The 14,187-nt window shown below is 36.2% G+C and overlaps 1 protein-coding gene across 2 annotated transcripts in view; it reads right to left on the bottom strand.

The window, feature by feature from the left end:
* Positions 1–14,187, bottom strand: part of LOC149071782 (hemocytin-like) — a 218,274-nt gene that overhangs the window by 37,147 nt on the left and 166,940 nt on the right. For both annotated transcript variants that reach the window (XM_089247586.1, XM_089247587.1), the window contains exons 64-66: positions 13,562–13,709; positions 3,151–3,293; positions 2,900–3,046 (exon numbers count right to left, since the gene is read on the bottom strand). In XM_089247586.1, coding sequence (XP_089103712.1) covers positions 2,900–3,046; positions 3,151–3,293; positions 13,562–13,709 — 438 coding nt within the window. The remainder of the gene's footprint in view (positions 1–2,899; positions 3,047–3,150; positions 3,294–13,561; positions 13,710–14,187) is intronic.

Here is a 14,187-nt window from a genome sequence, read left to right as displayed (position 1 = left end):
ACAAACAGTTTGCTTGCTATGGAAACTAAGGGGAAACGCACTCATTTGAAGGATACGTGCATATCACCAGCACCTCCTAGAGATAGAAGGCCTCTGCAGTGTTTGCCATAAACGTCATTCTGACTACCTGGCAAGTTTGTCACATTTTGAAACACAGCATCCTATTTCGTTTCTTCTAATTTTGGCGTAGAATCTTCCTGATTGGCTCACAAATACCGCATAGTGATTGGATGTGGGGTATAGAAATCACCAATTCTGAGCCCGATCATTTCTTTTCCTCACAACGATGATACTGCACGACCAGGGAATTTTTTTCCCTGAATATTCGGAGGGAAAATTAACTACTTACTGACGTCACAAGCAGACTGCGGAGGCCTTCTATCTCTAGGAGGTGCTGATATCACCCACTTCAAAATTCGCCAAAATACGCTTACATCACAGGAAAATTTCATGCATGGTACGAGAAAGAAAAATATTCCTTCCTTCCAGTCACTGGTGATTGCAGAGGGAAAAAATAGCGACCTTTCCCAGCACCTACTAAAGATAGAAGCTCTCCGCAGTCTGCTTGTGACGTTTATTCGTGAGTTTTAGAGGCCATATTCTGTAGAACTTAGGATGTTTTAAGCATTTGAAACTTCAAAAGTTTTTTTTCTTTATTCTCAACCCTTCCCTTAGTACGTGTATTGAAGAGCTCAGTCGATTGGCCGCTAGATAGAAGTAACAAACAAGTCTATTGCCTCCAGTCTGATTGTCTTCATTGTAATATAGAGGAAACAGGGGGGGGGGGGGAGTTTGGAACTTCTCAAACCATGTTATTTAAGTAAACAGTAATCGTATGTAAAAATTATGTGGAATTTAGTTAAGGAATTGAAAGAACTATCACGAAAATGTGCCGATTCGCCAGCCAGAAAAAATGGTTTTTACTAGCGTCCTCTACTGGCAATTTAAAACACTAATTTTTGAATAAATACAACTAAAATACACAACTATAAGTGTATTTTTATCACTCTTTTTATAGAAATTCATGTTTTAAGTTATTTTTTAAATAAAGTTTATTACAGCTGTACACAGTTGTAGGGAAATTTGATGGAGTCAAATATCAGTTGATATAATGTTAATTTTTTATTTCGATCGGTGAACGAATTTTGTTTCATTTCCAATTAGTTTAAGTTTCGATTTTGCGTGCGACGGAATAATTAGTTTCGGTTTTTAGCGTCATCTATTTTTGACTTTAAATATTACTTTCTAGTTTCACACGATTTAAATGTTGGTCACATTTTTTCCGATCCAATCGATTTTTTTCATTCAAGAAATAAATTTCTCAATAATTTCCAAAATAATTGATTATTTCAATAAGATGTGCCCACTTATAAAATAATCGGATACAACGAAATATCTGTTATTTACGATGTTTCTTCTGCTTTCACGAGCCTGAGCCATTAACATAACGTTAAAAAACTTGATGGTCATTGTAATGTTTTTCTATATATACCTGTATGTTTATTGTTCTGGTCAAATTGCCCGGCATGCTGAGGTTGTGTAAAACTTTTGACCGAGCATACACTTTTTTATATGCCTATACATTTGTTTGTTCGGTAAATACATTTTCTGAAAACTCTCAGTATATTCCTAATCTTTTTACATGCTGATATTTTTGGAATGACGAGAGAGGCATTGATTTTTACTTAGATGATTTTCCCCGAAAACATTTCCCACCGCTTTTCTTTTGGTGCCGTTGTATACTGGATCCCGCTTATAAAGTTCCCACAGTACGTTTTTCCCGCTTAGTACGACTTATTTCCGTAATCTCAACTTTCATTAATACTCATCGAAATTTTCCAGTTAAAAAACTTTTTTTAATGATTATTTTTTGAAAAACTTTACAAACCGGATCGACCGTATTATTTGTCTCGTGATTATGAACTAATTCCGAAGTGTAAATGTCTTGTACCATTTTCATCGTCATGGACTTTCTATTTGAATGTATTATTCCCATCATAGTACATCATAATTAATATTGCACTCAGACACATGGAATTTTTTCTGTTGGCTTCAGGAGATACAGGGCAGCAACATTTTAATTGGAAGTTAGAAGACATGGGGACCGTGTAAGAATTTAGATTTTTTAGTTTGTTGTTACACACTTTATTTTCACTCTCAAAATTGGTACCAGGTAATTTTTGAACTTTTGAGCATTTTCTAAACTGGAATCATATCTCTACGACAACCGGTTGATGGGATAAAGTTCACATTAACACTTTCAGGACACCCTGTATATTTTCTAGACTTTTTTTTTCTACTTTTACGTCAATTATTATAATCTATCATTGAAAAAACAGATTCAGTGGTTACAGTCAATTTTTAGAAAGTTTTCAGACCATTATATGATATCACAGCTTTCAGTCATTTTTTTTTCCATTAACTACAAATTTTTTAAATCTCTTTTAGGTATTTTTAGTGACTTTTTACCTGCATATTTTGACTGGTTTTAATCTTGACACAAAATAAAGTGTTCTAGACTCTGCCACGAAGCTGGGCTGGAAGAGATCTCGGCAACGGGATAAGCCCAGTGGCAAAGTTCTGGCGTTCATTCATTCATGACTGTTTTTAATGTGAAGTAGACGCGTCTGGTCCTTCATCATCATTGTAGTGACCAGGAAAATGAAATATGGGGGGGGGGGGAGGTCTGTGTGTAGAATAAATTTCCAAGCAGCGATTGATACGTTAGGGGGTTGGCCCTGTCTTCTATCGGCAGTTCTGCTGGTTTCTGTAAGTAGTTACGCTTTTCCTCAACCCCACATTGTACTTGAAAACTTTATTTCTTCACGCATGAATGTGCCGCTAAACACTTTTAGTGCAGCCGATTCGGAACCATTTTACAAAAGGTGGAGATACTAACCACGAGCTTGTCAAAGTTGTCCGTCACGGTTGTCCAAGTGTTGCCATCGTGGCTGTAATCGACCGAGTAGAGCTTCACCCATTCATCTTTGTCTTCTCGACCCTTCGTGATTATCGCTGTGATGTTACGAGGCTCCTTGAATTCGATCTAAGAAGAGGGGGAGGGGAAACAACGCATGTGTGTTATCGAGCACTGCTATCCATATTCGATATTATTGGTGTATTGTACTTGATGTGTACGCCTGATAATACCTGCAGATATTCGCCACTGTAAGATCCCGCTGCTGACCACCCGGATCCACTGTCCAGTTTGGCTCTCGATGGAACTGATTCCAGGTCTCGGTAAGAAGAGGCCGAAAGCTGGCTGCTCTCTATCTCCATTGGCTCAACACAAACTATGGAAGGAAAAAAAAAATATACAACATGAAAAAAATCCGACTGACGAACGATGCAATAAATGGCTTCTATTCAAAAGTCGAGGAGTGGCAGTTATAAGAAAATTTGACCTTAATATTTTTCAAAAATGTTTTTTTAACCAGGACCGCTCTCCCATCCTTTTTTCCCTTCGGATCCTACATTAGCGAACTGACGCCAAATTCGCATCATTTCGACTTACGGACGATACTTATAACGGATCCTGTTCGTAAATGGAGAAATGGCTGCATAAGTGAAATACAAAACTTTGTTGCGAAATGTTGCACACGGTAAATGAAATGCAGAAGGGGCTTCCGGGAACATTGAAAATGTCAGAATGCGCAAGCGCGTGATTTGAGAAAAAAATTGCCAACTAAAATTGCAAAAATGTTAGTTGAGGCCAAACCAAAGCTGGTGAAAAACCAAACGCTGTTGCACTTTGAAATGGGAAATTTTGGCATCAAATCGAAGAATCGAGCCAACTTTGCATTTGGTAATAAGTAGCCGTTTCATTAACAGAAAATGCCTGTCGTACTTTCGCATGCGCAATTCCGACACGTTCAATTCTGCCCCGATGTACCAACACCATCTACAGAACAAGGCCTCCGCACGAAGCTTGTGACGTCACCGAAGAAAGTCATTTCACCTATCGCCATTGGATATAGCAGGTCGACGCATGCGATATCTTTATTTTCTTTTGCAGTATATCCAACGGCAATAGGAGAAATGGCCTTCTTCATTGACGTCAAAAGCTTCGTGCGGAGGCCTTGTTCTATAGGTGGTGCTGGATGTACTCGTGCAAATGCTACACGTTTCAGACAAGCATAAACACTACTACTACTTAACCGCACACGCAACTCGTACACATTCATCTACGGAATTTCTAATGAATCGGCGCATGCCGGAATATATGTTCTGAGTGAATGTGTGGCCCTAATGTATTTATGTTGTAGAGTAGCGCTTGTTTCGTGTTCATGCTGCCATCTGTCTTCCATTTTCTGAAGTAAAGATGAAAATGCTTGAATTTTAATGTTATGTCAGTATCGTGTTGTAGGTCTGCCTGCTCTTTGCGGAGAGACTTTACAAACGGGGGACCGGCTCGCATTAAAAGCAGCTTGGAAAGTTGAGCCGACTGGCACTGTACCATCATTGGGGGTACGAACCTGGATCTTCAGGACGAGAGTCTAGCACGATGTCCACACGACCGCACAGTGGCACGCATAAACACTGCATGCCAACGTACGTCTTTGCGTTGTCCTTGAGGGATTTGCTGAGCTCATGTATGTGAATAAGATGACAGGATGATGACAGGCTGCAATGATTTACAAGAAGAGCAACGAAAGTCGTACTAGGCATGATCGGTATATCAAAGAGACTGGCGTTGCGAGTCTTGGATTTTGTATAACAAAGAATGTGGCGCTGCGATCGCAACCGGTTTGTGTGAAGAGAGAGAAGGATTAAAAAAAGAGAGAGAAGCTTCTAAAGTCGGACGTATTTATCTCCACATTCAAAACGAATAAGCATGTGTCGACGTAAGGCCTCTACACACTAGCCTGCGCATATAGTACTTTCTGGTAATTCCAGAAATTTCAAACAGTGGAATATTTAGGAAGTAAGTGCAATTGCACGCGGTTTGTTGGGCGATTCTAAATACATCGGACAAACATTAAGAGGTGGCAATAAGACACCTAAACAAGCATTTTCGGTCACAGAATGTGCGGTCGTATCGCAGTAGAGGGTGTTTTGAAGAGTGCACAACAGCACTTCACCAAAAACAAATATATATTGCGACGGATTTGCTGCAATATGTGCTACCAACCGTTCGAGGGTGCATGCCCACCATCGGATTGGAGCTTGTTTCTTATTTGTGCAAGGACCATCAAGGCTATGCTGCGCCAAACAATGATCAAACAGTACAAAATGACTTTTGTTAGAATTTGTGTCACCCAAGTTGCACCACGAGAAAGCCTACAACATTACAATACCTTGCACCCCTCGAGTGATTGGTTGATTGCACTTATTGCAGCAAATCCGTCAGAAAAAATATGTTTGTTTTTGGTAAAGTGCTGTTGTATACTCTCTAAAAACACTTTCTACCGCTTTTGCTATTCTGATTCGATCAAACTATGACCAAAAATGCCTGTTTAGGAGTCTTATATCACCTCTTAAAATTTGTCTGATGCATTTAGAATCACCCTGTATAAGTATAGTTGTAGTGGTAACAGAGAAAACGTCACATACAGTCCAGAGTGGGGCTTTGGCTCGTTGGTAGTTACTCGTAGTGACAAACTGTTCAAGCAGACCTGTACTCGTAGAAGCTTAGAACGCGTGTAACAAGCACTAAAACTCCAGGAGCTAGTATTATTGATGAATCGCGAAGGTACAGTGCTCCTTCACGGCAATATCAATCTGTTATGTCGTGAATGTACCTTACAAAAGCGCCATCTGCAGCCAAACTTCAGTATTTCAGCGGTAACAGGTTTTTTTTTGAAATTTTTTTATTTTAAGCTCTCATTTATATCACCTTTCAAATTTTCACCAGATATCCCCGAATCAAACTGTATATGTTATTGCCAAAGCCTGAAATTGGCCAATTCGCGACGGGGCCGACCACTTCCGACCCGGAATATTGGCAGGGCAGTTGAGGAAGTGGACGGTGATCTTTAACCAAAGTCCGATAACAAAAGACATGATTCGGGATCATCGTCAAGTTGGTCTTTGATATCGTATTTTTTCGTTGCAACAATGCCACGTTGGTTATAACAACCCATCAAACCGCAGTAACGATGCGGTAATCATTTTTTCCCCTCCAAAATATGGTAGAAAAAAATATATGCTTATATAATTATTTTTATAGTATTTTCGCTCAAATTTCACTTTTTTTCCTTCTCGTCACATGGAACTAATCCATAAAGACATTTATCACAGGTTGGCGATTAAAAAAAATGGGTTAGGCTCTTACCCTGATCTATGGCCAAAGTCCGAAACATTTCTGCAATTCGGACTTTGGCCAAAACTCTTGGCCGATTCGTGAATTGGTCACATTTCGGACTTTGGCAGCAACATGTACACCTCCAAACACCACTCAGCTATTCATATACGAAAGTTCAAAGAGTCTACGTTTACGTGCTATATAACACGTTCAATTGTATTTGTGCCAGTAATAAATTACATTCCGTATACACGAAACCTCCACCTATACAATAACGTATGATGAATCAGATTCATTAATGAACCAGCCGCATAATTTATTACACAGCTCGGCTGCTGCTGTCACGTCGAATACTGGAAACTCCGAGAATTGTATACACATACTCGAGCAGTGACGTATAGAAATACATAAAAGATAATGGTGTAGGATTAAAACATATTTTCAATGAGGTGGGGGGGGGGGATTTTGAAGCTCTGGTCGATGTGGTGTTTTACTTCCATATTAATACGAATATATTTCCAATTTGCTTCAGGAGCTGGAATAAATCTTGCCACAGATTCCAGATTGGATGTTAAAAGATTGTATGGGATTCCTTTATAAAATTTGCGATCCAATGATTTTGGTCGGAATCTGTCTCATTCAAGAGGAATTATCGATTAATCATTAAAGCTATTTTGCACATTTCGTTATTTATACGCGATAGAGCATTTTTAATAATTTTCATTTATTTTTAAGGCATTTTTTGCATGATTTTCAGTAGTTTTAAGGCATTCTTCCTGATTTTCAGAATTTAAGTAACATTTTAATATTAGCATTACTTTCCATATTTCAGCAGAACAACGAAGAGGGACCTTCTCCCCACACAAGTTCACTTTTCCCCAACTCCATTTCCCACAATTGACAATTTTATGGGAATATTAGGAATAATTGACAGTTTTACCTACCTTTGGTATCGTTTTTGTCAATGGTTTGTGATTTTAGAAACAATTGGCAATTTTACATAGTATTTGCCTGTCTTCGGTATCATTTTGGACAGTGATTGGTGAGTTCCCGTAATTCTCGGTATTTCAAATTCCCAAATTTCAAATTTATTTTACATACTCATGTGAGGTGAATATGTAATCTTAGAACTACACAAGTTCAGGAATGGCTAACAGTTACATGGATGTAGGTGGGATAAGGGGGGAAAGGATCATAGTGTGATCTGATGAGCACCCCAAGTGAAAAAACAATAGTAACAGCATAATACATTAACTAAAAATGTGCATTGTGATCACACACATATGTAATACATACAATATACTCCCATACCCTCATATATACATATATATGCAAGAGGTTAGTGTGTCAGTAATAATTAATCCTTCAATTTCTTCTTAAATATGGGGAGACTATGAGCGTCCAGGATTGCGGTAGGCTGTTCTAAGTTCTAGGTTCAAGAGAACTTACATTATTTTGCTGTTGAGGGGATATGGTCAGCCAATTTACAAAGGCATATTTTTAAGTTTTTACCGTCCATTTTAAGTTTTTTTTTTAAAACTTGAATGCAGTTTTTATGGAGCATATGTTCTGTTAATTTTTAGGTCATAAAAATTCCAGCCCTACTCATCATACTTTTTGACATGTCTTAATTGACAATTCTGATATGATTAGATTCAGAACATGAATGATACCTTCTCGTAAGGAGAAGTTGGGGACGAGATCAATCTTTCAATAAAGGTATCAAAAAATTTACATAACCCTTTCAGACCCGAGCATTCATTTTTTTTGGAATTTTCCATTTTTCTTGCACTTTTGAGTTAATTATTTTTTCAAATTTTCGAAAAAAAATTAAGGACGACCCCGAAAAATCGGCGTGTCTGGAAAACTTGAGAATGTAAATGCGGGAAAATTTCGGAACAATAAATTAAAAGTAGAACTAAACATTTTCCAGTGAAAATGGTTTTGATGAGATGGTAGGCACTGCTTGGAAGGAGGTTTACACAAATTGTTATTTATCTCTTATCTCTATAAATAACATGCCGAATGATAAAAGATAGTAAAGAAAACAGGCTGTCTTGAGATTAAAACAAAATTTTTGCTCTCAATTTTCATTTGCCCTTAGACTTTTTTTTCCTGGTTTTCACCTTTACTGTAATTAAAAAAAAAATTCTGGAGCAGTGGCATCAAAACGATTTTCACCAGAAAATGTTTAGTTTACTTTTAATTAACCTCTAAAATTTTCATACATTTAACTAAGGGAAAGAGGCGTCTTCCGTTAGATTTTGCCGTTCTTTCCAAACTTTCCCCCGTTTTTGAATTCAAATATCTCAGCGAATATTGCACTTACAAACGATAAATTTTGTTTTCTGGCATCAGGAGAGACAGCGGAACAGCTTTCTGATTAGGTTTTTAAGGACAGGGTGTATGTATAAAACGCAATTTTTTTTTCTAAATTTCAATTCAACCCCTTGCAATACGAATGACCCATCTGAGTTCTACACGTTATTTGGATTATTTTTCTAATTGTAAATATGTCTCTCGGATCAACGGTTCGCCAGTAAAATGCGGCGCTGGGGGGAGAACTTAATAATCACCCTGTATATAGATTAATTAATCCCACCATTCATCTCGGGTCAAATTTCTTACAGCGCTTTAAAGATAATTACATGATCATTATGCTAAAAAACTGAACCGAAAGAACAACTTTTCTCGCCATGTAAATAGAATCTCCAGGCACATATCCTGTTATAACACTTATGGAACGATTCTTCACAATCGCAAAACTTCTCGTGTATTATAAAATAACCTTAGAAGACTCCATATTTTCAGTGTTTTCTGGAAGCTGTACGAAACCCAATTTACTCGAATGTTCAAACTTAAAAGCAAGTATCACTTGCTGACGTCATCAAGTCGCTATTTCATGGCTATACATGTACTGTACCCTCTCACTCACTCCTATCTGCTAATCTTGTTCTATAAGTGTGAAAGTTTATAGATTTTCCACTAGGGGAGTCACATCTTCAGGTTGCTTCAAAAGTTTTGAGTATTTTTTTTCCTGCCATGAGTTATTGAAAAATGTGGAAAGATTCAGGACTTTACCAAACACTCATTTACTTTACTTTCACCGTACATTCGACCCAAATATCCTCTATTTTGCATGGTACACATCTTCTGGTATGCGTAGATCTAGAGGTTGCGTGACTGATCATACAGCGATACTCAAAAAATAATCATCATTGCCGAAAAAAAAGGGGTAAAAGTAATAGAATGAGTGCTAAACATATACAGCAGGGGGGGTTCTTGACCTTTTCCAGCCACGACCCAAAATAAGCAACAAGATCAGCTTCGCGACCCATGTGACTTTGCTTTTCTAAATTAGTGAAAACAATAGTGTGCATTTATTACAGGTCTATTAGTGGATTTTTACGACTCATCTCGGAAGTCCTCCGCGAATCAAGTTGGATCGTGATCCCCATAATCTTAAGAGCCCCTGGCTGTTTGGGAATTTGTGCGACACATCTTGGAATGCCGTGCACAACTTTGGGACGTGACTCATAGCTCAATAATACCTGGCTGCAAGTGAATTTCTACGAAACATCGCTGAAGCCCCTGCTAATCAAGTTCGGGTTACGACCCCTAGCTCGAGTCGGCTTAGTGGATTTTTACGACCCAATTCGTTATTCCCAAAGAATGAAGGTTGGGTCGTGATCCATAGCTCAAGAAGACCTCGCTGTAAGTGGATTTGTGCGACCTTTTTCGGTAGCCCCTGAGAATCAAGTTTGAGTCGGGACCCCATAGCTCAGAGTCCCTGGGTGTTAATGGATTTAAGTAAAAACCCATTTCAGGAGCCGCTGAGATCCAGGTTTGGGTCGCGACCTATAATTTAAGAACACCTTATATACAGAGTGCATAGCAAACAGGGGTACGACATTTTCCTGGCAATTTCACTATTTAAATAACGTGTAGTACTCACTTCACTTTTCAAATACTACAAAAATTTTTGCGTCTAACTGCGTTTAAGTTTTTATTCTACCTCTACTTAAAATACTTGAATGTAAACTGCTGGCAGACATTATATATGCTAATGTTTTCCATTAAAATGCTCTTTTCTCAAAACTAAGTTTTTAGTTAGATAAAGAACATTTTTTCGAACATACTCGTTAAAATGTCTTGAAAATTTTTGCGTGTCTTAACACTATCGTGTTAAATACTTATTACGAGGATTTTTTATTAAAATCGTTAAAAAAGTTTCTGTGGCACAAAATATGGGAACATTTTAGTAATTTTTGAAAAAGTTGCACATTGTTGAAGTTAAAATTCGAGGAAAAAATAACCATCAATTAAAATTCAGAATTCTCTCTTTAAATTAAATAAAAATATCCACAGAATTCGATACAAAACAATTGAGTGCCTAAAGCGAGTAGAAAATTTTTAAATATTCCTTAAAGGAAGGAGATTTTTCCCATAGAAAAGCATGGGAAGCAGAGATCGTGCACCAACCCCCTTAAGAATAAACCACAGAATTCATATTCTTTTCGGTCAATTACAGTGAAACAGCCTGTATACAGCAGTGCCTTTCTATAGTTATCATTATCATCAGATTCTTTTTCGAAATGATTTATGAATAATACAAAAATACGAAAAAAAATTGGAGTAAAAAGAATTCAATTCAAATTTCAGAAAATCTGAAAGAAATTGTCTTTCCGATTCTCACAAAAGGAAGTAAAGAAAAAAAACTATACCAATCAGAGATTCATTATTTTGGGTGGGGAAAAAATAAACATTATTTCAAAAATATTAGTATTTTCTTCGCCCCCCCCCCCCAGTGTTTTACATGAACGGCAAATAATAGCAATAATGATAAGAATCGCGAACTAATAAGCGATGTTTTTCGTCTCTTATCGATCAGAGCTCATTTAAAATAAATGAGCGACCTTTTTTTCTAAGTGCGTAAAAATGAAAATACAGTGTTCACAATTCAGAATACTTATTTTCCTTATTACATAAGAAAATAGCGAAGATAATAATACTTTTCTTCTTGGGATCGTCGAAAAGTAACTCATTAATGGATGACATGTTCTATCGGATGAGACATGATTTTGAGATTTCATTTTACTATGATTTACCATTAAGTTCTCGACATCTCTACGCTTACGGTAATGAGCGTGTCTCAAATGTAATAACGAGACAGGATTATTTGTGACGGATATTTGTATAAGTTACGGCCAAAGCCGGAAATCAGACAGTTGACATGACTAATATTCGAATTTCGGGCTTTGGCCAGCCTGTTCGCGAAGTGAATGGAAATCCTTGGCTAAAACAAAATAGAATGATTCGGGATCATCGCCACGCACACGTTGGCTTTTTTGTGATAATTACGGCCGTTTATAATTATGGTTAGCTATAGCAAACCTTAACGATCAAAGGAATCGGAATATCTGTATCTTAAGGGATTGATATCGGTATTATAGGGATATCCAGAAACGCAATTTAGGCCAATGTCCGAAATTTTAAAAAATTTTTGACATTTGGCCAGATCATTTGGCTGGTTTCCGGCTTTGACCGTAACATGTACGCAGCAAGGGAATGAGCTTCCAGTGGCGTATTCAAAGGATTGACCATTGGGTGTCCTGAGAGTCAAACAGAAATAAATTATTGATTTATTGAAAATATTCATAAACTCTGAAATTGTCTGTTTCATTACTTCTGAATTTATATTACAGCCATTTGAATTTATTTTTTCATTAGTTCCGAAAAGAATTATTTCATTAATTATGAAATTATTTCTTCTAATTTTGAAATTATTTCTTCTAGTTTTGAAATTATTTCTTTTGTTAATTCTGAATTTTCATCTTTTCCATTAATTCTGAATTTTCGTCTTTTCTGAAATTTGTTTCATTAATTCTGAATTTTCGTCTTTTCTGAAATTTGTTTCATTAATTCTGAATTTTCGTCTTTTCTGAAATTTGTTTCATTAATTCTGAATTTTCGTCTTTTCTGAAATTTGTTTCATTAATTCTGAATTTTCGTCTTTTCTGAAATTTGTTTCATTAATTCTGAATTTTCGTCTTTTCTGAAATTTGTTTCATTAATTCTGAATTTTCGTCTTTTCTGAAATTTGTTTCATTAATTCTGAATTTTCGTCTTTTCTGAAATTTGTTTCATTAATTCTGAATTTTCGTCTTTTCTGAAATTTGTTTCATTAATTCTGAATATTCATCTTTTCCATTAATTCTGAATTTTCATCTTTTCCATTAATTCTGAATTTTCATTTTTTCTGAAATTTGTTTCATTAATTCTGAATTTTCATTTTTTCTGAAATTTCTTTCATTAATTCTGAATTTTCATTTTTTCTGAAATTTCTTTCATTAATTCTGAATTTTCGTCTTTTCTGAAATTTGTTTCATTAATTCTGAATTTTCGTCTTTTCTGAAATTTGTTTCATTAATTCTGAATTTTCGTCTTTTCTGAAATTGGTTTCATTAATTCTGAATTTTACTCTTCCCTAAAATTTCTTTATTAATTCTGAATTTTCAACTTTCCTGAAATTTTTCATTAATTCTGAATTTTACTCTTCCCTAAAATTTCTTTATTAATTCTGAATTTTCAACTTTCCTGAAATTTTTCATTAATTCTGAATTTTCGTCTTTTCTGAAATTTGTTTCATTAATTCTGAATTTTACTCTTCCCTAAAATTTCTTTATTAATTCTTAAAAATTTTTTATTTATACTGAAATAATTCTCATTCAATCTGAAATTATTACCTTCATGAATTATCAGAATATTTCTGTAATTAACTCGTATATATTTATAATTTGTACCAAAATAATTTCTTTCATCGATTCTAAAATTGTTATTTTCATTTATTCAGAAATTATTATTTTCATTTATTCGGAAATTATTATTTTCATTTATTCGGAAATTATTATTTTCATTTATTCGGAAATTATTATTTTTATTGATTCTTGAATTATTACTTTCATCAACTACGATTTCTTTTATAAATTATAAACTTTTTATAAATTCTGAAATAATTGTTTTCGTTAATTTCTGAATTTTTCATCTTTTCTGAAACTATTCCGAATTTTTATTAATTTTTAAAATTGTTTCTTGCAAGGTAGGTTAGTGACTACAACTCTCACTATTCAGTTTGAAACCACCAGCTGCTGCAACAGCAGTGATGAAACAATATTTACCGCAATGTCTGCAGTGCGCATACTATACTGCAGACACCCTCACGCGTCCTAGAAGCAGACCGACATACATACAGTATTAGCTGAGTGGTCATCATGTAATGCCTCATAAGTGTATGTATTTCTTTTGCCTTCAACTTACCATCAGGTTGATAACACCCCAAGACTTCAATACGGAGACTAATCCACTTGTGCCATTTGACTGGATGGATCCTGATGTACCGAGTCATTATGCTGTCTGGGAACTTTGAAGTGACTGGTGATTCGTTGTCGTAATTGGCCGTAAAAACCTAAGGATGAATAATTGAACATTGATATTGAGAGCCACACAGGGTGTCTCATAGATCAGTAGTTATTTAGAAAATACAGGGTGGTCATAAAATAATTTTGCCGGTATACGACGAGCCCCACGCAAAAATCAATGAATGTGAATGAAACTCGAGATAGGTGTAGCAGAGTATGCGCTCGAGAATGAGTACCGAAATAAAAATCTAGCTTCTCTCGCGGTTACGATCACAGCTACAGAATTTAGAAAAATTCGCATGGTTAATGTCTACGCTTGACGTCGACACAACAACATGCGGAAAAAACCAATGCAGATCACATTACTGCTGCAGCAAGTCCCCCGACTGAGGAGTTAGCGCACCAAACCCTTGGTGAGATCTCATTTTTTTGTGCGCGTCCTACGTCGGCGTTTATGGTGCTACGGGAGCCGTTCCAACGCCAAACATACATAGTTTTTTTACTGCTCTGATCACTTATTAATGC

This window comes from Pholcus phalangioides, unplaced genomic scaffold (genome assembly GCF_987345545.1).
Source record: "Pholcus phalangioides strain wild (caught in Gottingen) unplaced genomic scaffold, Ppha-v1.0 ptg000018l_1, whole genome shotgun sequence".
Classification (NCBI taxonomy): domain Eukaryota; kingdom Metazoa; phylum Arthropoda; class Arachnida; order Araneae; family Pholcidae; genus Pholcus; species Pholcus phalangioides.
The sequence above is the reverse complement of the archived record's forward strand: the minus strand, read 5'-3'. Positions and strand labels throughout refer to the sequence as shown.